Source organism: Dunckerocampus dactyliophorus, chromosome 21, assembly GCF_027744805.1.
Source record: "Dunckerocampus dactyliophorus isolate RoL2022-P2 chromosome 21, RoL_Ddac_1.1, whole genome shotgun sequence".
Lineage (NCBI taxonomy): Eukaryota > Metazoa > Chordata > Actinopteri > Syngnathiformes > Syngnathidae > Dunckerocampus > Dunckerocampus dactyliophorus.
The window spans coordinates 6,369,162-6,396,921 of NC_072839.1; the positions used below are offsets into that span (position 1 = coordinate 6,369,162).

The following is a 27,760-nucleotide window of genomic DNA, read 5'->3' on the forward strand; positions in this document are numbered from 1 at the left end:
TGTTTTCTGTGCGACAAACTGCCTATTTTCAGAGAAAAAAAACGATTTCTAAATATTTTCACCACAAACCCGCTTTCTGCTGATTGGCTGTCGCTGCTTGTGGCGTCTTTACAATCGTCGTCCATTATTCATTAGCAGTGAGCATATACATTACAATTTCAAATGCTTTGAATAGGAGGCATATTATAGGATTTATAGGCATTTTTATGGCTTTTTATGGATAGGTCTCTTCTTTGGTGCTGGTGCCTTGGGAAACCTGTGTAATGTCTTTAATGTGAGTGTGTGGCATAATTATTCATGCTGATTGGAGAAGAGTCAGAAGTCAAACAGATAGTACTCTGCCACGCCTGAAGGGGGTGCATGGGTAAATTGACTCCAACGGAGTGGTTGTTGTCAGCATCACGCAAGTACTGTTAGAATGCATGCCGTAACATGAGGCTGCTAGAGTGGATGCGGTTTGTAAAAGCCTCGGAAAGGCGAATCACACTTCTTAAAAATACTAATTAACACATCAATTCCAAGGGTGTCCATCTGTATCATTTTGCCCCCAAGCATCAAACGCCCTTCATCATCACATGTTGTTGCTTCTTAGGTGTGTGTGCGCGCACACGGAATTTCAGTGCCCAGGGGACCAGTGTGTCGCTGCGGCGAAAGTGTGCGACGGACACCCAGACTGCCCGTCCGGAGCAGACGAAGCTGTCTGTCCCAGCAAAGGTAAAACAATCAGCATATTTCATCGTGAAGCATGCCTAAAAACATCCTGAAACGCAAGTTTTATTTCTACAGTAACGTGCGGGCCCAACCAGTTTGCCTGTCGTGACGGCACGTGTGTCGCCATAACTACGCTTTGTGATGGAACAGAAGATTGCCCGGCTGGAGAGGATGAGAAGAAATCCAACTGCTACTCTTTTATAACCCCGCCTCCTTCACCTATGACCCCTACCTTGCCTAGTTCAGGTAGTTATATGTAGGAAATGGTGTATGAATGAGAAGAAGCCAAAATGACATAAAAATGTTCTTAGTGTGTGAAAAACTAATGTATTTAATTTGACTAATGTACTTAATTTAACTAATGTATTTTAAATAATTTTATTTTATTTACAGCCCATTTTTTTTTATTTTTATTGCGCATCAACACTATGACATGAGACAATACGGTGCATACAAAAAACAAGAATTGCAAAGCTCACATTTTCCATTTTTTCCCCCCCTTTTAACGTAAAACACCCGCCCCAACCCAACCCCACAAGGCAAAATAAAACAAAAGAAAAAAGGATAAACAAAACAAAAAGAATAGTAAATTAAGAAAATAAGTAAATAATTGAAAATAATAATAAAAACTGCGACTTTTAAAAATACAATTAAACAAGTAAACTTTTTTTTTTTTTTAAAGAGCAGTAATTTTGCAAGAATATCTAGAGTAAAGTTATAATCCTAAAAGAAAAAAATAATTTAAGGTTCACAGATTAACGGGGGAAAAACAAGAGAGAAACAAACTAATCAAAGAAAAAGATGCACATTTTGGAAAAAAAGTTATAAAAGTTATAGTATTCCAATAATAAAGTCAAAATATTATGATAGTAAAGTCATAATATTACAAGAAGAAAATGTGCAGGAAGAATTTTTGTCAAAATAAAAAAAAAAATAGCAGAAAGTGTGTTACATGGGGGTCGGCTCTGGACCCTCGATGCAGAGGCGGGAGGCAGGTGAGCAAGTCTTTTAACAAAAGGCGATGGTGCGTGAGTGAGGTAACAGGAAAAAAACACCATGGACACCAAGGCTTGGTGAAAGGCTGAGGAGGTACCAGGTTGGAGAGCCGGGAACACTGGGCGCACACTCTGGGAGACGCCGGGATGTGCTTTGTCCTCAGGAGGGGAAAAATAGGTTCACCAGAACGGCAACAAAAGGTGTTAAGGTCCAAGGAGCCAGAAAACAGCTGTCATTACATGTGGCACAAACCAAGAGGGTCAGGTTTGCCCAGTCGTCCCACCTCCAGCCAGAGAAAGGGCTCCTGCAACAAAGAGAACACACCCGGGAGAAGGCAGGGAGTGCAGAAGGCAGTCAGTCAGTCAACCACAACAAAGTGTAACGTAAGGAGAAAATGTTCAAACTAATGATGTGTGTTATAGTCACTGATAACACATCTGGAGGCTGTTTTCTTAAATTGAAATTTAAAAAAGATCGCAGCATATCTCCGTGGGTTGTTTTTAAAGTGGCCCCCGCATTCTTTTTATTTACCCGTATCTCCCACTGCCTCTTCAGCTTGTTGGTCCTACGAGTTTGAATGCGCCACCGGTGGGCAGTGTGTGCCTCAGGCGTGGCACTGTGATGGCGAGACGGACTGTTTGGATGGCAGTGATGAGCATCCGTGTCCGTCGCTCTGTGGTCCTGGTCAGGTGGCCTGCCTGAGTGGGGACCAGTGTGTGAGATACCAGCAGCTTTGTGACGGACACCCAGACTGCAGAGATGCCTCGGACGAAAGCATAGACAACTGTGGTGAGTTCAGAATGAATGTCATAGTTTGTAATCTGTCTGGCTGCAAACACCAATGGAGGACGTTGTTGATCGTTAGGCTCCGCCCGAATACCACCGTGCCCAGACAGCTTCTCGTGTGATAATCGAACCTGTGTCAACATGTCCAAGGTGTGCAACGGTATGCCCGACTGTCCCAAGGGGGACGACGAGTTGGTTTGTGGTGAGTTTTCTCAAGATTCCAGACAATCTGAGGTGTATGACGGAACATTCGGGCCACTTTGGAAAAAAAAAATCTGAGCTTTCGAGAAGAAAGTCGGAAATTTACAAGAATAAAATTGTAACTTGATGTTACAGGCACTGCCTGAGACAGCTATGAAAAGGGGGGACTTATGGCCTTGGGCATGTGGAGGGGGCGGGGTTAGGAAGGCGGAAGTGGGTGTGCTTAACTGGTCTGTTTTGCTGCCACGTTATAAATAAAAGCTTGCCTGCAGCAAGAGGAGCTACGCTCTATTTTCCCTCTGACACGTAGTAATACGACTTTATTCTTGTAAATGTACGACTTTACTCTTGTGATATTACGACTTTTCTACTTTATTCTCACATTTACGAGAAAAAAGTAGTATATTTACGAGAATAAAGACCTACATTTCCGACTTTTTTCTCGTAAATTTGCGACTTTATTCTCATAATATTACAACTTTTTTTCTCATAAATTTACAACTTTATTCTCGTAAATGTGCGACTTTTTTTCTCGTAAATTTGTGACTTTATTTTCATAATATGATGACTTTTTCTGTCATAAATTGGCGACTTCATTCTTGTAAATTTAGTAATATATTCTCGGAAATTTACAACTTTTTTCTCGTAAATTCACAACTTTTTTCTCATAAATTTCAAATGTTATTCTCGTGACATTACGGCTTTTTTACAAGGAAATTTACGATTTTATTCTTGTAATATTAATATTACAACTTTTTTTTCTCATAAATGGATGACTTTATTCTCATAAATTCATGACTTTATTTTCATAAATTAATGAATTTCTTTTTGTAAATTTATGACTATTCTCATGGTATTACGTTTACAACTTTATTCTTGTAAATTGACGACTTTATATCTGATAAATTTAGGACTTTATGCTTGTAAATTTACGATTTCATTCTCGGAAATGGACGACCTTATTCCTGTAATATTACGACTTTAGTCTCGTAAATTTACAATTTTTTTCTTGTAATATTACAACTTTTTTCCTTAGAAATTTCCGACTTTATTTTCGTACATTTACGACTTTTTTTCTTGTAAATGTATGACTTTTTTCCTCATAAATGTACAACGTTATTCTCTTAAATTTACAACTTTACTCTCGTAAATTCTCTTGTAAACTTTTTTGCTCGTAAATTTAAGATGTTATTCTCGTAATATTACGACTTTTTTTTCTCAGAAATTTACGACTATATTGTAAATTTACAATTTTATTCACGTAAATGTACGACTTCATTCTTGTAATATTACGACTTTTTTCCTCATAAATCTACGACTTTTTTTCTCGGAAATGTACGACTTTATTCTCGGAAATTTGCCACTGTATTCTCAAAATATCAGATATTTATTTCAATGCGGCCCTCATATACTGCTCATAAAATAAAGTGAACACTAAAATAACACATCTGAATGAATGAAATATTGTTAGTAAATGCTTTGTTTTGTACATAGTTTAATGTGCTGACAACAAAATCACACAAACATTCATTCATTCATTCATCCATTTATTTATTTATTGGCGGTGTCTTGCTGTCCACTTGTTGTCTATTGAATTTGTGTAAAAGTGTAAAAGTGAAACTGATGGCGCTGCGTTAACAAGCTTGTGATGCTTCAGGAAAACATGTGACACCAGCACCCCCTGGTGGTAGGAACGCCACTGTTGCCTGTCCCGAATTCACTTGTCTGGATGGTTCCTGTATCCATTTCAACATGGTAGGTGCCTTCCTTTCTTTCTTGACACAAGAAGTGAACAAAATGTAAGAAACACGATATTGTAGTGTCAACTACAACCAAGAGATATGGTGCGAAAACTGTGAATAAATGATCAGTAATAGTGGAAAAAAAGAGAAAAAGCTGTGCTTCTTCTGACTCCGTTTCTGCAAATGTAGCCACGGCATGTTCCTTAATGTAACCTGCAAAGCATGTCCACAACAAATACAAATACAAAGTATCTCCATTTTTAGGAACCACTGAAATACGTTTTTAAGGCTCGGATGGAAGTCAGTGACTGCCTGAAGTTAAACTTCCCTACTAAGCTTCTGAAAATGTAGATATTTTATTCGAAATGTTTGTCATTCTTGAATGGTAAAGGCCATATTTCTGTGAAACGCCTTAAATTAAAGCTGAAAGTCTTCACTTCAATCACATCTTCCTAGTTTAGATTTGGATAAACGCACAATCATGAAAACTCCAAGTACTTCCAAGTACTTCTGGACTTTACCTTGAAATGCAATGATCAAGTTCCTTATTTTGTTATTATCCAGGTGTGTAACGGTGTGGCGGACTGCCCGGACTACTCATTTGCACCACTTGGAGGCCCTACGGATGAGCAAGGATGTAGAAGCTGGAGCTCCTGGGGTCCTTGGAGCCCCTGCAGCACCTCCTGTGGCACGGGCTCCACGAGCAGACATAGATCGTGTCCTTCAGGAGACCTTCTGCACCACTGTCGGGGTCAGGATGTCCAGAAGCAGCAGTGCTTTAACACCACTTGCCCTGGTATGGATGATGCTTAAGGAACATTAAAACATGAACTACCGTAATATTTAATATCTTGTCATAAAAAGAGACTTAAAGGTCTTCCTTTTAACCAGTTGATGGACAGTGGCTCCCATGGGTGACCTGGTCAAACTGTTCCAGTGGTTGTGGAGGAGTCCAGGTCCGACACAGAGGTTGTATCCCCCCTCGAAACGGAGGCAGAGACTGCTCCCAGCTCCCAGGATCATCTAACCTCAACATGGAAATCAGTAAGAGCCGTTTGGTATAATTTGAAAAACAAAGTAGTAAAATGACCCACAGGGTGGCAGAATATACAGTGGTGTGGAAAAGGGTTTCCCCCCCTTCCTGATGTCTTATTTTTTTGCATGTTTGTCTCACTTAAATGTTTCAGATCATCAAACAAATTTAACTATTAGTCAATGATAACAAAACCTAACACAAAATGCAGTTTTTAAATGAAAGTTTTTATTCACAAAAAAATTGAAACCTGTGTGAAAAAGTGATTGCCCCCCACTGTTAAAACATAACTGAGATGAATTGAGATCTATCAGTCTGGAAAAGGTTATAAAGCCATTTCTAAAGCTTTGGGACTCCAGCCAACAACAGTGAGAGCCATTCTCCACAAATGGTGAAAACATGGAACAGTAGTGAACCTTCACAGGAGTGGCCTCAAACCAAAAAAAGACCCCAAGAGCGCAGCGACGACTCATCCAAGACGTCACAAAAGACCCCACAACAACATCCAAAGAACTGCAGGCCTCACTTGCCTCAGTTAAGGTCAGTGTTCATGACTCCACCATAAGAAAGACACTGGGCAAAAACGACCTGCATGAGAGAGTTCCAAGACCAAAACTACTGCTGCACAAAAAGAACATTAAGGCTCGCCTCAATTTTTTCTCTTTTAATAATAAAAAGTTTCATTAAAAAACTGTATTTTATGTTCAGTTCTGTGGTCAGTGAATAATATTTAAATTTGTTTGATGATCTGAAACATTTAAGTGTGACAAACATGAAAAAACAAAGAAATCAGGAAGGCGGCAAACACGTCTTCACACCACTGTATCTTGCCAGTACTCCCTGCCTTGTAATTTGTTGTTGTCTGTTGTGATTCATTTTTTGGATATCATACACAGCATATTGAGAAAATGATTATTCCCTCTGTCACTATCGTTGATACGCGGATATTTCAATTCACTGCTCAGCCCATTTAGTCTTGAGACGGTGTTTCCTGGAGACTTGACATGATGGCTGCGCAGTGTTGTGTGCAAATGTTCCAGGTTTTGTCATTTGGTCATTTGCATTTTGTTTTAAACTCCAGTTTCACTGAACAATGTGCTGGTAACATTGTTCAATATTATCCTAAAAATGTTTTTTTTTTTAAATGAACAATATGAGTTCCTCTGTCTTCTGCAGTTGCTGAGGTGTTGAAAGTGCTGAAAGTTTTGTATCCCTGTTTTGGGCTTGGAACCATGTTTGGTAACTTGAGTGGGAATGGGAAATGGGGCGGGCTTTAGAACTGAGTTAAAGTGTCCCAATCAATAAATCAATCATGCAACCAGTAAATCAATCAATCATGCAATTAATCAGTCCATCTCAACCTAACCCAAACCTAACCACAACCCCATTCACCCATCCAACCCTTTAGCCATTCATCAACATTTTGTTGTTAAAAAAAAAAAAAAAGGTTTTGCAGACAAAGTGGTCTGGTCTGGTCATTCATGATTCTCCAACACTGTGAAGTGTTTTTTAATTTTAAAAAAGGAACAAAAAAATACATCGTGCAGGCTTGTAGAAGTAGCTTGTGGATTTCATTCGCGTACGTCTACATTTGGCATTTTACCAGCTCAATTGCTCCAGTCTTGTGCAGGTCTACAGGCTTGTTCGAGAGCTCTTTGGTCTTGCCCTTTGTTGGTGGAGGTTTGAATGGAAGACACTGTTTCTGTGACAGGTGTCTTTTATTCACATTACGAGTCGAGATGAGGAGTGCCGGTACTTTTCTAAAGGGACCTGACACATTTACAGTATGTGACTCTTCCTGGCCACCTACTGGTTCGTAGGGGATCAAATACTTATAGCCCCCAGTCAAATACAAATGCATTTATAACTTTTAGTTCATTTTCCCTCTCTCTGTTACAATAAACCTACCGTTAAAGTTCTTGATTGTTCATATTTACAGGGGCCAATGAGCTAACACCGAAACCACTCAACTGCATAGACAGATACTGTATCATCAGTTCATGCTCAAAGACTAGCTAGGAGAGCTCTAGTCTGAGGGAATTGCCACTCCCTCAGACCAGGGCTGTCCTAGCTAGTCTTTGAGCATGGAGTGATGATATCCGTCTTTAAAGACATGAGCAGGATGCCCAGGAGAAAGTTAGTGGGAAGACATTTTTCTTTTTGTCTTCGTTGAAGACTAAAATTGGTTTCTCTACGGTACTGTAAAATATGACGTCTTAAGTCTTTAAAGACAGACATCTAGTGCTGCATCTAGTGATGAATCGATTAGTCTTCTAGATCCTCAAAATACTTTGGATCATTTACCATTCCCTCAGACTAGAGCTGTCGTATGTAGTCTTTGGATCCTCTACCATTCCGTCAGACTAGAGCTGTCCTATCTAGTCTTTGGCTCCAAAGTATTTAGTGGATTTATTAACATATATCACAGTAATCCTTCTTGTTTCATGGTTAATTGGTTCCAAATTTCTTTTTTATAAATCAAATATTTTTGCAGTTAGAGCATAGAAAATCTGTTTACGTCCTCCTAAATATGTTTGTTTAAACATTATTAGAGCCCTCTAGACATGAAATAACACCCCTACAGTATAGTCACCTTTACACTCCTATTACCCAATAGTAGAGACAATAATACTGAAATAAGACTCTTTTCGTGTATGTTCGTGTAAATGTGTTCCGGTGCCTGGAGCCCTGTCCTATCTAGTCTTAGAGCATGACCTGATGACAAGGACAAGTATTTATCCTCTAAATCTTCTAAATACTTTGGATCCTGCACCAAGCCCTCAGACTAGATCTGTCTTTGAGCATGAGCGTATGATATCCGTCTTAAGCCATGAGCAAGATGCCCAGAAGAAAGTTGCAAGAATGAAAAGGTACATTTCTCTTTGTCTTTGTTAAACACAAAAAAACGGTTGCTGTAAAATATTAGGTCTTACGTAGACTAGATAGGGCAGCTCTCGTCTGAGGGGTCATAATACAGTATCTCCCCTCAGACTTGAGCTTTCCTACCGAGTCACACTATATCTGTCCTATCTAGTCACTGAACTGACGAAGCCTGCTCGGATGAGCGGCAAAACGTCTTCTAAGACAACCCGAACAGTCTAATTGTGATCAATTCGATGCCCTAAGAATACAGTGACCTGATAAATGAGACTATTCACAAGCACATTGGTCTTGGATCATTTCTGTGTTTGGATGTTTGCCCAAATAATGAATGTTGACCATGTATAACTGACCTCCATATGAATGAATGTACTGTCTTTATGGGAGGTCAGGTGCTCCTCAACGGGGCTTGACTTCCTTTGGTTCCCACATAACTGCATTTTGGGTTTTGTACCTATAAGACCTGACTGGATTTATCACCTGCTTGGTTCCATTTCAGAGCCTTGTCCTGAGGATGGATGTTCCAACAGCAGCTGCCCAACAGGCCTAGTGAGGCACAACTGCGCTCCCTGCCCAGTGTCCTGTGCCCACATCAGCAGCGGGACAACGTGTGATCCCACGGCACCCTGCTTCTCAGGTCACTCTGGGGGATAACTTGTTTTTACCACAAATTCAATTTGGTCTCACACAATCTACTGCAATGTACAGTCCATGTGCATCTCAATAAACTTCCATCATGATTCTAATGGATTTCGATGCACCTGTATTCCTCCAGGTTGCTGGTGTCCGGAAGGCCAGGTAATGAGTCACACACAACAGTGTGTGACACCAGAGGAGTGCGTGTGTGAAGTGGCAGGTGTGCGCTACCGGCCAGGCCAGCAGATGAAGGTGAACTGTGAGATTTGTATTTGTGAGAAAGGAAGACCTCAGAGGTGCCAGCCCAACCCGGACTGTTCTGGTGAGTGTTCCAGTGTGTTTCAACATGGACGTCATAAACCAACATCACGTCTGTACACACTCAGTGCACTGCGGGTGGTCATCATGGTCCGAGTGGGGGGAGTGTTTGGGGCCCTGCGGTGTTCAAAGTGTCCAGTGGTCATTCCGGAGTCCCAACAACCCCACCAACAATGGAGATGGCAGAACATGCAGAGGAATCTACCGGAAAGCGCGTCGGTGTGTAGACTTATTTTTATGTACTGTTTGTCGTCACTTCTGTCATAGTGATGCTGCTATTTCTGTCAGAGATTTTCAGACAGTCCTATTATAATGTCTTTGTGAGTGAGGGTGAGCAGAAAGCGCCAAACCTAAATAAAAAAAATAAAATGGAGTGCTAAATCCTTCTTTGGTGGTCCAAATTTATTCTTGATGGGGCACCACAAATGAATAAATGTACGGGAAACCCAGTATTTTACTTACGCTGCTTGCAGTCATAATAATATCTGACAACACACTGGTACAGCTATTGTTATATGCAAAGCTACTCTTTACTCTTTTAATACCAAAGACGCATTTATACGTTTTTATAATCCGATCCCAAAGACGTATTGTGCACCCACATGCACACACAGACAGTTCAGTTCCAAATGTGAACATTTTAAATAGTTCATGATGTTATATTTGTAGATATATAGTTATTTTGATGTAAAACAACCCTTTTTATGTTGTTTATGTTGGCATAGTGATTACTATTATAGCTGATTACTAAAGAACGGAAAACAAACATTTTTTTCTGATGAAAGACAGGAGTCTTTCTTTTTGGTAGGTTCCATGTTTATATAGCCATAGAGCACAATATTCTGTGTGCCTTGAAAAATCAGTCAAAATCGTCTAAAACGGCCGGTACTGAAGGGGTTGTCTTTTCAAAAATTGGCTGGGATTGAATGAGTTAATATCCTAAATGGATTTCTCATTTTTAACAAAGATATTCTGTCACTCTCGCATGAGTCTTGCGTATTTGCGTGTCCACAGATGTCAGACTGACCCCTGTGATGAGTGCGAGTACCAAGGTCAGTCCCACGCTGTAGGAGACAGATGGAGGTCCGACCATTGCCACTTGTGCCATTGTCTGCCCAACCTCACGGTGCAGTGCTCCCCCTACTGCCCGTTCGCCGTCACTGGATGCCCACAGGTTGGAAAACACTTTCTTGTTAATTGAATTGACGCATTTAACCTCTAAGAAAACATGGCGTCAGTGTCAGCAACACTTTAAATGTCCTAAAATGTGTCCCATAGAGCTTTTTGCTTAACTTGAACTCATTAAGTACCTAAATGACGTTTAGGAAACATTTTGGAGTGGTTGTCATGTGACGGTCACGCGACTATCACAGGATATAACATCCCCCAAATGGCGTCAAGTTAAAATATGCTGGAAAATATACTATTCTTATCAGTATCATTTAGCTTATTACTATTTTGTGTTGTTAATTGTGCACATTTGTGCTTGCCTAGGGCCAGAGTCTTGTGCCCGGAGAGGGAGACACATGTTGCTACTGTCAAGGTAAAGTTACCAGTTATTAGGGATTAGTTGCCAATATATTGAAAGAATATGAGCACATATACTGCAGAACCCAGTGTTGTCTTTCTTGATCTTGAATTATAAACCACAGAAAGCAATGAAACCTCTGCAGCGACAATCAGCCCCTATGCTACCACCTCCAAGCCAAGGGAAGGAATCACTCCCTTCATTCCTACCTACCCACTGCCCCCTGGTGGTCAGTAACTACATCATACGTATGAAGCGCATGCGGTTTCAGTATTAATCAGAATCGGTTTTGTTTTCATTTTATTTTTCAGAAGAGTGCTGGTCTCCTTTGGGTGTTCAGTTTCTGCCACCCTCCAGTTTCCAGGCTTCCTCTCAGCAAAATGGTCACCCCCCTGATGCTGCTCGCCTTCATGGCTGGGACCCCCACAGAGACCTCCAGGTACTGCATATTAGGGATGTTTGTTAGTACAAAGCAAACCCTTACCATCTATCTTACCATCAACACTGTTGCTGAGCAGCTCATATAGAGTGCAGTAGTCCACAGGCAACAATACAAAAATCAGGTAGGCTACTGACAGTAAATAGGAAGAAAAAATTACGTCTCCTGGAAAAAAGGAAAAAGCAGCACAAAAAACATGCTTGAGAAAAAGTAAAACAGGAGAATGACAGGAAGACGAGGACTTAGTGGGAGATTAAGCTTGTAGTATAGTACAGATACTAGATGTATAGTACAAAAATACTAGACCGTAAGGAGGAACTGGAGGAGAAAAGGACAGGATACAACACTCACAGTTTTTGCCACGGTAAGGAAAAGGATTCAAGTGAGGACGAGGAACAATCTTGCTTCTTCCTGCTGTAGCCACCGTACTTTTGGACACCATTAAAGGGTATCCGCGGGGGTCTTAAGCATTCTAAAATCCTTTAAATTTAAGTACACTTCACTTGCTAACTGTGCTACAAAAAAGGTCAGGATAATTGAAAATAAGTGAATAAGAGAAAAATAGGATTCCTTATTTAAAAATGCAATATTTTTGTAATTGGAGCATAGACTATTTACGACCTTCTAAGTATGTTTTTTAATGCTCGTAGAGCCCTGTGGACATGAAATAACACCCCTATAGTCACAGTTACAATATAACAAACCAATATGAACCAATATAGTAGAGATCCAGTATAAGACATAAATTACACATAAAATGGACACACACATGTTAGCAATGGGAGAGTTCCTTGTTGTTGGGACGGGACTCTGACATTCTTCCATCCATCCATTTTCTATGCCGTTTATCCTCATTAGGGTCGCGGGGGAATGCCGGAGCCAATCCCAGCTGACTTCGGGCGAGAGGCGGGGTGCACCCTGGGCTGGTCGCCAGCCTCTGACGTTCTTTTAAGTTTCCTTGCCAATCTTAAAGCCAATAGCAGGGCTCAAAACACAGAACACACTTCTTCCCTCCTCGCTCTCTCCCCCACAAGAACAACACTTCCTCCTTCTCAATAACATCACATCAAACTTACAACACCCACATTTGCGAGTAATTCAGTGTATTTCTTGTGGTCTTAAAAAAGCAGTGGGTGTAAACGCAAGGTGGAAAAGTGGAAGGTGTGCGATTTGTTACAAAAAAAAAAGCAGCCATCTTAACAAAAAAATTAAACAGTGCAAACATTCAATTATGTTCACTTTAAATTCAGGATTGATTGATTTTTATTTTGTCACAAACTCCTAACACAAGATTATTTCTGTGTCATGTTTATGTGCAGGGCTGGAGTCCAGAACCAGAAGAGTATAAGGATCTACCGCAGCGCAGCCCCGAGGGACACAGTGGCAGCATGCAAAGCCCTTACATACAGATCGACCTGCTGAAACCATACAACATCACCGGTACACCTCCCCAAGCATAAGCACATCCCCACGAGCCCCACAGAGGGAACAGAGATGGCAAAGACGACTAGAATAACAACAACATAATAGGCGCACACAAAAAATGCCTTTATACACTGTTACCTTTCTCTGTACCTTTCTCCAGGTGTGCTCACCCAGGGCGGTGGTGCGTTTGGCACATATGTGTCTAGTTTCTACCTGCAGTTTAGCCAAGATGGAAGACTTTGGTACACTTACAAAGATCTTGTCTCTGATGCATGGCCCAGGCCTAAGGTTTGACCGTCAGGTGTTGGCTAGTAGCATTTATTATTTACCGCCATGACGTGTTTTTACCATCTGTACCGTCACCCTTGCAGGTCTTTCACGGTAACTACAACGACGGAGGGGTCGCTGAGATCAAACTAGACAGGATGGTGTCGGCTCAGTTTGTCCGCCTGCTGCCACACGACTTCCATAATGGCATTTATCTTCGCCTTGAGATTATGGGATGTGAAGATGGTTAGTAGATGATAGGCACTCGCCCACTGACCCAAATGCAAGTGGACTTCTGCAGCAAAAAGTGAAAAACAATATAGTATCTGCTTCTTGTTTGTGATCCTCACCAAAATGTTGAGTAGATTTTGAGGATTATGAGACACATTCATTTCGCAATTTTTTTCAAAAAGATGAAAAACAGTGCTGAAAAAGTCAATTGGAGAGGCTAACTAGTTTGTACAGTAGCTTGCTATGCTAGTGGCAGCCGTCTCTTATGTCACTGCAGAATAATAGGAGTGTAAAAGTGAATATAGGGGTGTTATTTCATGTCTACAGGGCTCTAATGGGGCCGCATTGTGGCCGAGTGGTTAGCATGTTGGCCACACAGTCAGGAGATCTGGAAGATCTGGTTTGAAATCTCCGCTTGGGCATCTCTGTGTGCGTGGGTTTTGTCCGGGTACCCTGGTTTCCTCCCACATTCCAAAAACACGCATGTTAGGTTAATTGCCGACTCTAAAAACTGTCCATAGGCATGAATGTGAGCGTAAATGGTTGTTTGTCTATATGTGCCCTGTGATTGGCTGACGACCAGTCCAGGGTGTACCCCGCCTCACGCCCAAAGTCAGCTGGGGATAAGCGGCATAGAAAATTGATGGTTAGAGGACTCTAATAACATTAAAACCTGTAGTTAGAAAGTCATAAACATGTTTCTATGCTCTAACTACGAAAATATTCACTTTATTAATGTTGAATCCTACTTTGTGGAAATTCACTTATTGGGGTCGGGTCCGGAACCAATTAACCGCGATAAACAAGGGACGTAATGGTAAGCCGGAACTGACTGCGGTCGTCTTTGTTCTTTCCTCTTCAGGTTACCAGTGGGCAACCTCGCCCACAACGACCATCTTGCCAGTAGGAAGCTGCAGACAAAAGGAACTCCAATGTAAAAATGGACGCTGTGTGCCAGCAGGCCCTCTGGGAGTTGTCTGTGACGGGGTGGACGATTGCGGTGACGGATCAGATGAGATGTACTGCGGTGAGATTTTTGACTCGTTCCTTCCTAAGCTAAAAGCAACTTCCAATTGTGAATTGCATGCAAGCAATGTAAGCACGAACATTGTTTTATACAGTGGAACCCGACAACCCGTCTATGTTGACCAAGCGGATATTTGATATCGGTTATGTCAACAACAGCTTACGTCGACGTCAGTCAGCCAATCCAAGGGGCATCGACGTACACAGTCTCCACTGTAGATCACTTTAAACTCATTCAATACCAAAGACGTATTTGTACGTTTTTCATAAACCTGAACGCCCGATCCCAAAGATGTATTTATACGCCTGCACAGTAAAATATGTCACTTTTAAAGCCATGAAAACGGCCACGAGTGCATTGATAAGAACTCAGCATGGATCTTTTGCATGTAAAAACACACTCAACAGCAAGGAGGAAGTGAGAGCGCGTGGAGGAATGTAGCATGCAGAAGGTTCCGCAATTGCAGGGAAATTTTAACGCATGCACACACGCGTGCACACACACACGTGCACACACACAATTTAGTTCCAAATGTGAAATTGTAAATAGTTCATGGTGTTATATTTGTAAATAAATTGTTATTTTGATGTAAAACAATCTTTTTTGTATTTTTTATATTGTGGTATTGTTGTTTAGATAGTTCAGCTGTCACTAAAGCCGAAAATTTGTGTCATAGTGAAAGGTATGCTTGTTTTTCTCCCCTTTCTTGTTTGGAACTGATATTTTCCTGAAACGTACCTACTGTATGTTCTACTGCTGATTACTAAGGAACGGAAAAATGTAGAAACAAACTGATGAAAGACGAGAGTTAACGTTTCTCTCGGTAGGTTCCATGTTCATATAGCCATAGAATACAATGTTCTGTGTGCCTTGAGAAATCAGTCAAAATCATCTAAAATGGGCGGTCTTGAAGGGGTTGTCTTTTGAAAAAGGGCTGGGATTGAATGAGTTAAGCACGTGCGCTGACCTCTTTGCAGGCACACAGCCCTACCCCACACCCACCGGTCCGTACAGATGTCCCGCAAGTCAGTACTCCTGCCTCCCACCAGGGGGCTGTATTGACACAGGAAAACGTTGTGATGGGGTTCCTCACTGTCCCCAAGGAGATGATGAAAGTGGCTGTCATCCGCATGAAAACATCACCACCCAGTCTGACAGGTGAGGGCGTCAGTGAAGTAGAACAGGTTTGACCTTTAGTATTAAATTCTGCTCCTGTACAATACAAGTGGATTTACATAAAAACATCTCTGTTCAGACCCTATACACCCACTCCGGCCCCTATCTGGACTCCTTCCAGGAGCACTGTTACTCACCCTTCATTATCACCTACGGTAAGTACAAGTAATCAGAATGGAAGTAATATTCTTGAAGATGCTGAGGATTTCAATGTTGCATTTTCAAGGTTTGTGAAGTGGTTGAATCAGCTTTGTAGCTAAATACCATGTATCTTAGTAAATATGATCATTTTGGCTATGCCTCTATTTGTGAAAATGTATACCAGTGTTTTGCATACATTAATTTATTTGTGGCGGGCCGCCATCAGGTGACGCTAGCCTTTCGTTCCAATATATAATTATTTATATATAATGGATATGTTACTTAACTGAGGATTTTATATATTATAATTATTTCATATACAGTATATATTTTTGATTGTGTGTCCAGACTTTCGGGACACCCTGTGTAATATTTTCTAATACATTTACAGGATGGTGGCCCAGGAAACCGTGGTAAGTTTGTTGTTATTTGTTATGTTTAGTTGTTAATTATTCGATTTAACCTCCGTGGTTAAAGGCGTGTTGTGGGTTCAGTATGCCATACCTGTATACTTAATGACATCGTTGTAGGCATCTGCTCCTCTGCACTTGGACTGGAGGACGGGAGCATTCGTTACGGTCAGCTTAGCTCCTCCTCGTATCGTGAGAACAATCCTGCTGATGCCGGTCGCCTGAATATCATTCCTAATATGTGGGTGACGTATATCTGGTCATCACATTGAACCTTATATTGAATGGTCGGTACTGTACGCTTACGCGGTCTGCTTCATGCACATGCTGCACACGTGTGGTGTTTGCAGTCAGATTATGGAGCCGGGATGGAGCCCCTTACCTACAGACCCCCAACCATACTTTCAGGTTGATTTCCTGGAGCCTACGTGGGTGTCGGGGGTCGTAACCCAGGGTAGCGAACGCATGTGGGGTTACCTCACTAAGTACAGATTAGCCTTCGCCCTCCACAGCAGCCTCTTTACCAACTATACACAGGATGGCAAGCCTGGGAGTCCTGCTAAGGTATCGCAATACAATAGTATACAATGTTTTTGTGGTTGTATGCCATTTTTCGAAGGGTCTTTTTGTTATCGTTATACAGGTGTTTGAGGTGCGGATGGTAGGTAGGACTCCTGTTACACGCTGGCTTAGTCGGCTGGTCAGGGCCCGCTACCTGCGAATCATCCCTGTGGAGTTCAGACACACGTTCTACCTGCGTGCTGAGATCCTTGGATGCAGAGGAGGTGAGCGAAGTCGCTGCTTCCCCCGCCCCCATTCTTTCTTATCTTTTCTGACGTGGTTATTTATTTATTTATTTATTTATTTATTTTACGTAGATGAGCTGCTGACGCCCAGCAGTGTTACGCTGTCTCCCTCCGGTGGTGGCAAAGTGACACCGCAGCACTGTCGGCCTGGCCAGTTTGCCTGTCAGCACGGTGAACAATGTGTTCCTGATTCTGCGCTGTGTGATGGCCGACTGGATTGCAAAGATCACTCCGATGAAATGAATTGTGGTGAGAACAGATGGATACTCCATTATGTATTTAGTTTTCATCGTGAGCGCATGTCGGATTCGCAAAAACAAATGGATAAGATTAAGCAGCAGATGTGTAGCATGAACTCATGAACTTTATTGGGACCCCCTGCCCTCCAATTACATTAACTATCATGATCAGGGGTGCCGCCAGGAAGTCTGGACATATGAAAAATATCCAAATCACATTGGGCACGTCAAACTGACCCATGAAAAGATATTTTTATACTATTTGAATTTAGTTTGATTCGTGTTTTGGAGTAAAACAAGTGAATAAAAAAACAACTGGGCTGGGATTGACTCACACCCTCTGCCTTCAAAAGCAGCAGCTGTACCATTACACCACCAGGGACTGACGGGTGAGTGTGTGGATTCTGCCATTTAATTTACTGGTCTTTTTATTTTCTCTTCTTTTTGCCTCACCACATTGATGCACATCCTTTGTGCATTTGTGTACAATGCGCCCCCTTACACAAAATGTGCCCTCTGCATGAGCTATTCCAGTACGGTCACGCTTGGGATTCATCATCGCTTCCTCTTCATCCTCTACTCTCCAGGCTCTCCAGGATTACAGAATCAGACCACTTTCACAGGGAGACCAGGTTTCCACGGCGACAGTACAACCGGAGTTCCAGGTCTCTATACCACCAAGTCACGCGGCGGTCTGCCCGGTGTGGCAACACCCGGGGTCACAGGGGAAGCTGGACTTTGGAAAACCACAACTCCAAGCACTGGTATAAGTGAAAACAATGGCTGTTTGTCCGACTAAAAATGTTTCTTATATGAAGCTTATGTCCACCAGAATTCACCCAAAAAACATGTCCAAGGGCTCAACCTTCAAGTGTTTTATGAGTTGTTAACTCATATTGAAGAGTTGGTCTTGAATATGACAATTTGTAAAAAAAACATTTATCCTGCCAGGAAAAAAAGTGTCTAAGCCCAAAACATATAAATAGAAATACATATGCTAGAGTGAAAACAACCTGGGTTGTGTGGAAAAAAATTGTATTACCAGAACCGTATATTTAATAGTCCAAAATACAAAAATCAGCGATATACTGGTGTTGAGTGCAAGGAAAGAACAAAAGACCACTGTGAAAAACAAACAACGTAGCTACGAGAAAAGGGAATTCAAGGGAAAAGGTGTAGCTGGAGCGGAGCAACGACAAGAAGGAAACGGGAAGACGGGGGAACGGAGGCGGCAATAATGAATAGGACAACTCTGCAAAAATAGAAACGACAATAAAGCAGATCCCCACTATTAGCTGTGTTGCGTTCCAACATCCCCAGTGAATGGCGGAAAACGCAAATAATATGAGCAACTATAAAAATCCCTGAAGTGCCTATTTTTGATACTCTAAGCCAGGGGTGTCCAAAGTTTTTCTTCCAAGGCACTGGGGGCCACTTTTATATTATCTAAACCAATCCATGTAGATAAGCAGAGACATTTTTTCATATTTAAAGGAAAAAAATATTTAAAGCATATAAAATAAAGCATTTTCTCTATTGTTTTTTTAATTGTTACAAATATTTAAAGTTTGTCCTTCTACATTTATTCCCATGATATTTTGACTTTATTACCTCTGCCAAGTGCAACGCAAAGCAGCGTTTGTCTGTTTGTGTTCAAAAATAACTTTAAAAGTTCTGAATGGATTTGGATGAAATTTTCAGGGATTGTCTAAAACGGGATATGGAAAAACTGATTACATTTTGCGGGTGATTCAAAATACATAGTAGCATTTTTTGCCATTTTCATAGACACATGTATAAACACTTTTCACTATTATGCTACATGTTAGCATACTAACGTTAGCATTGCTAGCATGCTAACATTAGCATAGCAGCATTTCTAGCTGTTTTCATAGGTAGACACATATATAAACACTTAGCACTATTATGCTAGGTGTTAGCATGCTGATGTTAGCATGTTAGCATTGCTAGAATGCTAACATTAACATGGTAGCATTTTTAGCTGTTTTCATAGGTAGACATATAAACACTTAGCACTATCATGCTAGGTGTTAGCATGCTAACGTTAGCATGTATGGTGCTTGGCGGAGGTCTGTGCTTTCTCTGAGTGCTTTTCTAGTTATTGTAATGTAACTTTTTCCCAACCAAAATTTTCCAAAAATTGAAACTTTATCCTTTGTTTTGTTTGTTTCTCGTATCGTATAACATTTTTTTCACTTTCATTTGAAAATATATAATTTTTTTCTCTTAATATTATGACTTTGTTGTCTTAAATATATATATATATAATAAGTTACCACAAAAAAAGGAATTATTTACAATTTAAAGCAGAACCGTGCTGCTTATGAATTAATTGGAGAGCAGCTGCCGTTTTGTCTCGTTGCTCCGCCCCACGCCAGAAGTAAAGGCAATCTCAGGAGGAAACACAAAAAGAATGCTTGTGAAAGACTTGGCCCGGAGGGTCTTGTGGTCAGATGAAGATTTGTGATTTTTTTTCCACAAGGATGGACGACTGGCCAGCCCGCACTGCACCTCACTCCATCTTTCCAGCCTGGAGGTCCTGGCTTACAAACAACAAAGGGTGAGACACCAAACAAAGTTGCTGTTTTTTGACTCGTTCTTTTTACTGAAGAGAGAGAGCCTCTGCTTTCCAGCCCGGTGGATCACCACCACCGCTCATCCTGGAGTGCTTTGCGTGGAAGGCCAGTTTGCATGCCGCTCATTTGGCTGCGTGGACTCTGCTCAGGTGTGTGACGGCAGGCGGGACTGTTTGGACGGGTCCGATGAAGAGCGCTGTGGTACGCAATACCAACCTGTCAGGGCAATGACCTGTAGAAATGACTTCATGCTGCCTGTATACGTCACATGGGGCCTTAAAACGACTCTGGAAACCCTGATGATGCAAAAATGCTAATAAGCCATTCAATACATTTAGTTTTAAGACCTCAGGCGAGTTTTAGATGACATCTTTAGGAGACATCATCTAACAATTGTGTGTGTGCGTGCTTCCATTATTATTACTCCAATGTTGAATTAGGTTCCTCGGTCAGTCCAACGCCTACTCAGCGCCCCCTGGTGCCGAGCCCCTGCTCCCCCAAGCAGTTCTCTTGTAATAGCGGCGATTGTGTTCACCTGGACCGCAGATGTGACCTGCAGAAGGACTGTGCAGATGGTTCTGATGAGAAAGACTGCGGTAAAAGCAAATGAAACTAATGGGAAACACTTCACATGGAATTGAAGTATGCTCTACTCTTGTTCTCCAGTTGACTGCATCATGTCCCCGTGGACGTCATGGAGCATGTGCAGCGTTACCTGTGGTTTGGGCTCATTATTTCGACAGAGGGACATCATGAGGGAAGCACTACCTGGAGGATCCTGTGGTGGCGCCCAGTTCGACAGCCGAGCCTGCTTCCCGCGGCCGTGTTCAGGTTTCTTTCAGTTTTATCTTCCCCAAGATCCACTTTTCTGCAAACTCGTTCAATCCGTCTCCTGTAGTTGATGGTCACTGGTCAGAGTGGACAGAGTGGTCAGAGTGTGACGCTGAATGCGGAGGGGGTGTCAGGCACAGGAACAGAGCCTGTTCTGCGCCTCCCCCCAAAAATGATGGAAAGGATTGCGAGGGCATGACCCAGCAGAGTCAGAGCTGCAACAGCCAGCCATGCACCAAAGATACCGGGACACAGACGGGTAAATACTTCAAATCATTTCCGCGGTTGCATTACAGAATGACATTGTTGCATAATAACGTCCCAGGTTGTGTCAGTGGTATGGTGCTCGTGTCTGAGGGAGACTGCCGGTCCGGGAGGGTGGAGCCTTGCCCTCCTACGTGCTCACATCTCAGTTTCACCAACAACTGCAGTGAAGAATGTACACCTGGTAGGTCAACGTACACCATGTGCCCTTTCTTGAGCTGTCCACTTGGGAATCCCCGTGTATTATTTGGATTTCGCTGTACAAGGGACAACACATTAAAAGCCCCTGAGTATATTACATTGCATCCAACACGGCCTTAAGATTTTTACAGGTGCATTTCTGTTGCTAGCACTTACTTGCAACATATTGCAGCTGGATTTGACGCTTGATCAGGCAATTATTGCTTGTGCATTAGGAAAAGCAATTTCATTTAATGTTATTGAGGCCTTCGAAAAATGAAATGGACTGGATGTCGCAGTCTCGCTGATGGCAAAGCGGTAGCAATTCTCCACATTTTTAAGTCAAAAACAATCTGTGCTGATTCAATGCCAGTGTTTCTCTCCTCATTCACTCGGAACTGAAATAGGGATTCAGATGTAAATTGTGTTTTTTTTTTTCCCCTCACCCTGCAGGGTGCCGCTGTCCCAATGGCATGTATCTACAGGGAGGAATATGTGTGAGAGCCAGCCAATGCGTCTGTCAATGGAACGGCCAAAAACTGCAGCCAGGAGAGGCAATCAGCAGGGACCATTGTACGACATGGTGAGATGTATTCACTTGATGTATCATCTGCTTTGGCTCTATTCCCGCTTTTCATAGCTGAAGGCTTTTGCAAAAATTGAAAGCACCTAAAAAATAATTTTCTCACATCATTAGGTACAAATGGTCCCTTAGAAAAATAATGCTTAGTTTCTCTTTACCTCTATACAGTATTAAGATTAAGGGTGAGTATTGCTGTAGTTGTGCAGTTCAGTAATTATCATATTCACTTGCACAACTGGTGGTGATGCATTTCTATGTCATTTCATGGAGGAGAGAGGAATGACATTGTGGGAGACAAAAAGTCAGTAAAAGACATGAAAAGCACAACAAATTTATTTAGAACTACAAAGAATTTTCTTTGAGATGGGACCCGCTGCTCGTTGAGAAGAGCAATACGTGCTTTTATGTCAGAGTCTATTTTAGAAAGCCAACACTTTTTACATGTTGATGTCTTTGTTTCACTGATGATGTGTTTTCATCAAGCATTAAGGTTTGTCCAACGGTCCTATATTTGTTCCCGCAAGTGTGTGCAAGGACGGACAAGTCACCTGTAACTCCTCCGGCTGCACGGTGAGCTGTCAGTGGTCAGCTTGGTCTTCGTGGTCACCATGTGACGTCACCTGCGGGCTTGGGCTCCAACAACGATACAGGTGAACAGCTGTTACAACCCAATGGGGATGGTCGGATGGGATGTGGTTCACAGTGTTTGTGTCAAGTTGAGGATCGGAACTGACTTGTCTTATGTCAGGTCTCCAGTAAACCAGACAGGAGCCATCAGAGGGCATCTATGCCCAGGAGACTCCACTGAAGTCCGCCGCTGCTCCATTCCCTGCATCACTGGTAAACACGCGCATGCACTGACTGACAACTAGATGACCATTTTCACCCATGATGACGTTAGATAGAGCTTGGGCTAAAAGTTTTGATGATTTTGTCTGGCAACACTTTTACACACAATTACAGTAGTTAATGAGGAACCAACCTACTAACCCTAACCACTACTAATTAGTTCATTAGTTCCTCAGTAACTACTCTACTCATTAGTTCCTCATTATTTTTTCATTAGTTCCTCAGTAACTAGTCTAAATGTATGTGCCTTAGTCATTAGTTCCTCATTAGTTTTTCATTAGTTCCTCAGTAACTAGTCTAAACGTATGTGCCTGAGTCATTAGTTCCTCATTAGTTTTTCATTAGTTCCTCAGGAACTAGTCTAAATGTATGTGCCTTAGTCATTAGTTCCTCATTAGTTTTGCATTAGTTCCTCAGTAACTAGTCTAAATGTATGTGCCTTAGTCATTAGTTCCTCAGTAACTAGTCTAAATGTATGTGCCTTAGTCATTAGTTCCTCAATAGTTTTTCATTAGTTCCTCAGTAACTAGTCTAAATTGATGTGCCTTAGTCATTAGTTCCTCATTAGTTTTTCATTAGTTCCTCAGTAACTAGTCTAAATTGATGTGCCTTAGTCATTAGTTCCTCATTAGTCTAAAGGAGGGCTACATACACTCAATCTGGTCCAACATTGTGCCTCTTGTTGGATCTCTGCAGACAAGCAAATATATCATCATTACTGGAATTACAACAGGCAAGCAGTGTGGATTATGTTGACACTGCTTGCTAGCCTAAGAACAACAGCAAAAATGGGGAAATAAGAGTGAAGTCGATACTAACAATAGGCTTTTTCACCTTTATCTTAAAGTGAGATGCAGCTTTTTCTTGAAATACAGTATATGTAACGTCTTAGTGTTGCAAAATATCAATGTGGTCCTTGCATCCTTTCATTTTTCACCATGTGGCCCTTGGAAGAAGCTTATGTGTTTCAGTCTGGACTGTCGGAAGCTTGACCCCCGCGGGGTATGCAGAGGTGGTGGCGTGCAAATAAGAATCTTTAATACTGCACGAGCAGGTGCGGGTACTCACAGTGGCACGAGAACAAAACAAAGGGCGACAGAAGAAAAGGCTCTGTGAAAATAACACAAATGGTAGTACAGTAGCAGGTAAAAAAACATTTAGGTAACAGCACAGGCGAGGAGACGAGGTACAATGAACCAGCACCGTGCATGCGACGACGCTGGCCTTTTAACCGCCACCAGTGTTAATCGCTGCCAGCTGCGCGGCAACCACCAGGAGTGAAGCGGCTGCATTTTCCTCCCAGCAGGAAGTGCAGCCCGCCAAAGTTAGAGTGGAACATGACATTATGTACAGAACATGTGGCTGACAACTTGACTATTACGGCAACTAGTGTAAAGGTTAAGAAGACCCATGTTGCTTGACCATGTAGGTTTGGCCTTGCTTAACGTAATGTGTGACTTGTGTACTGTGTACTATTGGTACATATTCTCATTTTAGCGTATTAGGAGTATTAGTATAATAATGATATGTGTATCTCTCTTAACACAGACCAACCAGATGGAGTGTGGAGTAAGTGGACCGGCTGGTCGGAGTGCAGTAAGACATGTTTCCACCATGTCGATGACGTGGGAATCCGACAGCGATTCCGCAGCTGCAACCACACACACACTCAGCCTTCTTGTGATGGAGAAAGCACGGAGCAGGAGCCTTGCAACACTGTGCACTGTGCAGGTAAACGTGACATACAACCTCTTTTTGTTTTGTTTTCTTCAGAATCCAAACAATAGGAGATTAAAACTGAATTCTGCTTCTAGTGGATGGCAGCTGGTCTGCATGGTCAACGTGGTCTCTCTGTTCCTCCGAATGCGACTCTGGTGTCCAAACTCGAGAGCGATTTTGCGCTTCACCTTCACCACAATACGGGGGCAGCAGCTGTCCTGGTCCACACATTCAGACAAGAGACTGCAATGCCCATCCCTGCGCAGGTATCATTGTGTTATATACGCTTCATGTTCATGGGGGCATGACATGACATGCTGGTCAACGTCTGTTCAGTGCAGTTTCCAACGTTATTTCCCGTTTTTGCTTGCAGGCGTGTGCCCAGAAGGCATGACCTACATGACAGCAGCCGAGTGTGAGGAGCATGGAGGTGCATGTCCACGTGTGTGTTTGGACATGACCTCCACCGAGGTGCAGTGTGCCACCGCCTGTTACAGCGGCTGCTACTGTGCGCTGGGCTCCTACCTGCTCAACAGCAGCTGTGTGACTTTGTCACAGTGCCCATGTTACTACCAAGGGCGCCAATACGCAGCCGGGGCGTCTCTGTCTACAGATGCCTGCAACAACTGGTACTGTCTTGACAAAAAAACAGAGGAATTCCAATTAGATAGAAAAAACAATTCAAATTTTGAGGGATTGGTCTGGATTGTGTGTTTCCAAACAGCACATGCTTGAATGGAAGAATGGAGTGTGGAACAAACCCATGTCCTGGTAAGTGGATTTATTGCAGGAAAGCAAGAGGCCTGTTAGTTCCATGCTAACTTCTCCTTATGATTAGTGGACTGCGGATGGAGCAGCTGGACTCAGTGGAGCGCCTGTAGTCGAACATGTGATGTCGGTGTGAGAAGGCGGTACCGTTCCGGAACCGATCCCCCACCGGAGTTCGGAGGTCGACCTTGCGAAGGCGCCAAAGTTGGGATCGACACCTGCAGCATCGAGCCCTGTTTTGGTATCGTTCTTCAATCTTGCGATCAAGATTGTTGTTGCATCCCTGTGTGATTTCAAATTTCGGCAAATCTTGTTGTGATGTGTCTTAGGTGTCAAAGAACCCTGGAGTGCATGGTCCGAGTGCTCAGTGACATGTGGAGGGGGATACAGGACACGAACCCGCGGACCTATCCGAGTTCATGGCACTGCACAGCAGTTCAGTGCCTGTAATCTACAGCCGTGCGGTACAACAAACACACTTGTACTGCCTATTTAACGACATGTAATGATTATTTTTTTCATTGCAAGCCCTTATCATATTCAACTTTGGACTTTTTCCTCAAGCCAACCATGTTGTGTGGTCCTGGAATCACCGGAAGCTTTGGAAACATTCAGTCAGATTTCTCAAATGCAATGCTTCTCAAATAGTGGGGCGTGGTGGGGTGCTGTGATGTGTCAGTGTATTTACTCACGTTTTAGCAGTACGCAAGCCTTCAGCTAGATGGCAGCAGGGCTTGGCTTCATCAATAGGCTGACCAGGACATGCAAAGACGTATACTCAGAACTTGCATTCACAGGGTGGCACATGAGGACACATAATACACTCATAAAGGATAGGCCAACAACTAGCTTGACACACAGTGCAAAGGGACAGAGGGTCATCAAACAGAACAGTCTCAGTCACGGTATAACAAAGTAGACAGCAACACATCCACAGAAATTTAACACATAACATAAATGAACTACTACTACAACTAATATGTTAGCAATAAACAACAATAAGACATGTAAACTTGAATGGTATTTACATAGTGGCCGCAAGGCATGCTGGGTAGCCCAGCGGCAGCTCCCTGCGCCTGCCCAGCATACCTTGCAGTGATCCTGTAAATAGTTGTTAGGAATTAAGTGTTTGTCGTTAACGTTAGATGTTATTTATTAGCTCCCTGAGACTTCCGGCGCCTGCCCAGCATGCCTTGCGGTCATTCTGTAAATAGTTAAGACTGAAGTGTTTCTTGTTAACATTGGTTGCTGTTCATTACCTTCCCCGTAGCAGAAGTAGTCGTTTGTGTTTCACCTGTTACCATTGCTCTCATGCAACTCTGAGTCTCTAGGGGGCAGTGTGTGTGTCTCTGCATGGAGCCTGGGGATTGTCGGTGCAATATCTGAGTTGCATTTATTTGTTGTCATTGATCAAAAATATATTTGTTTTGTGAAAGGGTTATTGATTTATTTGCTGCGTGTCATTTTGCCAGGTGATGGCAGAGTGTGTCCACCAGGCCAGCATTGGAAGCAGTGCGTGAGGGGAGCGGTGTCGTGCTCAGACGTCACAATGGACCTCAGTCGGAACTGTACACCAGGCTGCCAGTGTCCAGCTGGGAGTTTGCAACAGGTTGGCGTTGCGGCTTAACATGAATACAAAGACACACACAAACACAAAAACAGTGTGATTACATTTAATTGTCTTGACCCAGGACGGAAAATGCGTCCAGGAGTCTGATTGTCGCTGTGATGTTCAAGGAGAGCAATACAAGCCCGGAGATACGGTTCTCTCAGACTGCAAAAACTGGCAAGTAAAACCAACATTTTATAGGCTCAATACGTTATTGTTTACCAAACCACAATTGTCAATTATAAAAAAAACGTCTGTGCCTCTATTGCAGTACGTGTGAAGCAGGCAGACTTGTAAAGTGCTCTCAAGCCATCTGTAATGGTAAAAAAAATATTTTTAAGTATTAGCTTATTATAGAATCATGATTTGGTGTACCCGTGTATTATTTTTCACATGCTTGCATACTTCACAGTTGATGGGCAGTGGTCCCTGTGGACTCCTTGGGGTCACTGCTCAGTGTCATGTGGAGCAGGTCTCCAGTCCCGATACCGGTTCTGTTCCAGCCCCCAGCGCTCTGGCAGTGGCCTGCCATGTCTGGGACCTCACCGTGAGGACAGAGTCTGTGTCATGACTCCATGTGATCGTAAGTTTGACCGTATTGACCCTAATGTAAGAAGACCACTCTTTTCCAAGAACTGTTTCTGGAAAAATATTTTCGAGACAAAATGAATCAGATTTAATTCATGACATTTTTTATTAATTTTCAGAATTAAAAAAAAATGTATAAATTAATTTATCTTTTATTTTGTTGTTTGCTGACCTTGCCAACACAAGGCTGTGTTTACACTTTGGTTCGGTATTATGGTTTAGACCATGGTCGAAAAACATATGCATACTGTCAGGGTAAGGACATGATTGGGCAGCTTTTATACTCTACGCAGATTTCACACAAACCTTCTAAAATATAAAGAGCGACCGCAAGGCTGGAGTCAAGACGGTGATCAAAAGATTCACACCACATTGATACTCCTGGTGGACGGAAGTATGAATAATCCGTAAACAAATCATTTTATTTCACAACAAATGTTATCTGTTACACAGATAAGTACTAATAACTATAACATGGAGCGTACGCTATACTTAGTGGATTGAGAACTTATGTTTGCAAATATACACTTACAGCCGGGAAAATAAGTATTTGATCCCTTGTAGATGTTGTAGGTTTATCCCCTTATGAAGGTATGAACAGTACAGAATGTTTATGGTTGGTTAATTGTAAAAGAGAGAGACACAATGCGTACCCATGAAGCACAAAAATGAGTCCTGTTCCTTCAGTAAAGTACTCCTAAGCGCGACTCATTTTGTGGATAAGACACCTCTCCGTAAAACCACCATCCACCACCATGGGCAAGACCGAAGAGCCTGTTA

General features: G+C 42.3%; 1 protein-coding gene across 4 annotated transcripts in view; it reads left to right on the plus strand.

Annotated features, from left to right (window-relative positions):
- Nucleotides 1–27,760, plus strand: part of sspo (SCO-spondin) — a 112,876-nt gene that overhangs the window by 28,957 nt on the left and 56,159 nt on the right. For all 4 annotated transcript variants that reach the window (XR_008567341.1, XR_008567342.1, XM_054765537.1 and 1 more), the window contains exons 31-75: nt 593–714; nt 787–957; nt 2,263–2,496; nt 2,573–2,695; nt 4,352–4,449; nt 5,001–5,232; nt 5,328–5,480; nt 8,849–8,986; nt 9,125–9,307; nt 9,372–9,522; nt 10,318–10,477; nt 10,798–10,846; nt 10,956–11,060; nt 11,143–11,270; nt 12,590–12,710; nt 12,856–12,983; nt 13,067–13,208; nt 14,056–14,220; nt 15,198–15,378; nt 15,476–15,551; nt 15,929–15,950; nt 16,068–16,188; nt 16,298–16,511; nt 16,591–16,732; nt 16,826–17,002; nt 17,580–17,756; nt 19,496–19,573; nt 19,647–19,790; nt 20,030–20,185; nt 20,256–20,420; nt 20,488–20,679; nt 20,746–20,868; nt 21,318–21,447; nt 21,972–22,097; nt 22,196–22,287; nt 23,845–24,027; nt 24,111–24,281; nt 24,389–24,644; nt 24,740–24,786; nt 24,854–25,024; nt 25,113–25,247; nt 26,256–26,392; nt 26,475–26,569; nt 26,664–26,713; nt 26,805–26,975. Coding sequence is in view for 2 of the 4 variants with exons in the window: in XM_054765537.1 (XP_054621512.1) it covers nt 593–714; nt 787–957; nt 2,263–2,496; nt 2,573–2,695; nt 4,352–4,449; nt 5,001–5,232; nt 5,328–5,480; nt 8,849–8,986; nt 9,125–9,307; nt 9,372–9,522; nt 10,318–10,477; nt 10,798–10,846; nt 10,956–11,060; nt 11,143–11,270; nt 12,590–12,710; nt 12,856–12,983; nt 13,067–13,208; nt 14,056–14,220; nt 15,198–15,378; nt 15,476–15,551; nt 15,929–15,950; nt 16,068–16,188; nt 16,298–16,511; nt 16,591–16,732; nt 16,826–17,002; nt 17,580–17,756; nt 19,496–19,573; nt 19,647–19,790; nt 20,030–20,185; nt 20,256–20,420; nt 20,488–20,679; nt 20,746–20,868; nt 21,318–21,447; nt 21,972–22,097; nt 22,196–22,287; nt 23,845–24,027; nt 24,111–24,281; nt 24,389–24,644; nt 24,740–24,786; nt 24,854–25,024; nt 25,113–25,247; nt 26,256–26,392; nt 26,475–26,569; nt 26,664–26,713; nt 26,805–26,975 (6,335 nt within the window). In the remaining 2 variants the exon portion in view is untranslated. The remainder of the gene's footprint in view (nt 1–592; nt 715–786; nt 958–2,262; nt 2,497–2,572; nt 2,696–4,351; nt 4,450–5,000; nt 5,233–5,327; nt 5,481–8,848; nt 8,987–9,124; nt 9,308–9,371; nt 9,523–10,317; nt 10,478–10,797; nt 10,847–10,955; nt 11,061–11,142; nt 11,271–12,589; nt 12,711–12,855; nt 12,984–13,066; nt 13,209–14,055; nt 14,221–15,197; nt 15,379–15,475; nt 15,552–15,928; nt 15,951–16,067; nt 16,189–16,297; nt 16,512–16,590; nt 16,733–16,825; nt 17,003–17,579; nt 17,757–19,495; nt 19,574–19,646; nt 19,791–20,029; nt 20,186–20,255; nt 20,421–20,487; nt 20,680–20,745; nt 20,869–21,317; nt 21,448–21,971; nt 22,098–22,195; nt 22,288–23,844; nt 24,028–24,110; nt 24,282–24,388; nt 24,645–24,739; nt 24,787–24,853; nt 25,025–25,112; nt 25,248–26,255; nt 26,393–26,474; nt 26,570–26,663; nt 26,714–26,804; nt 26,976–27,760) is intronic.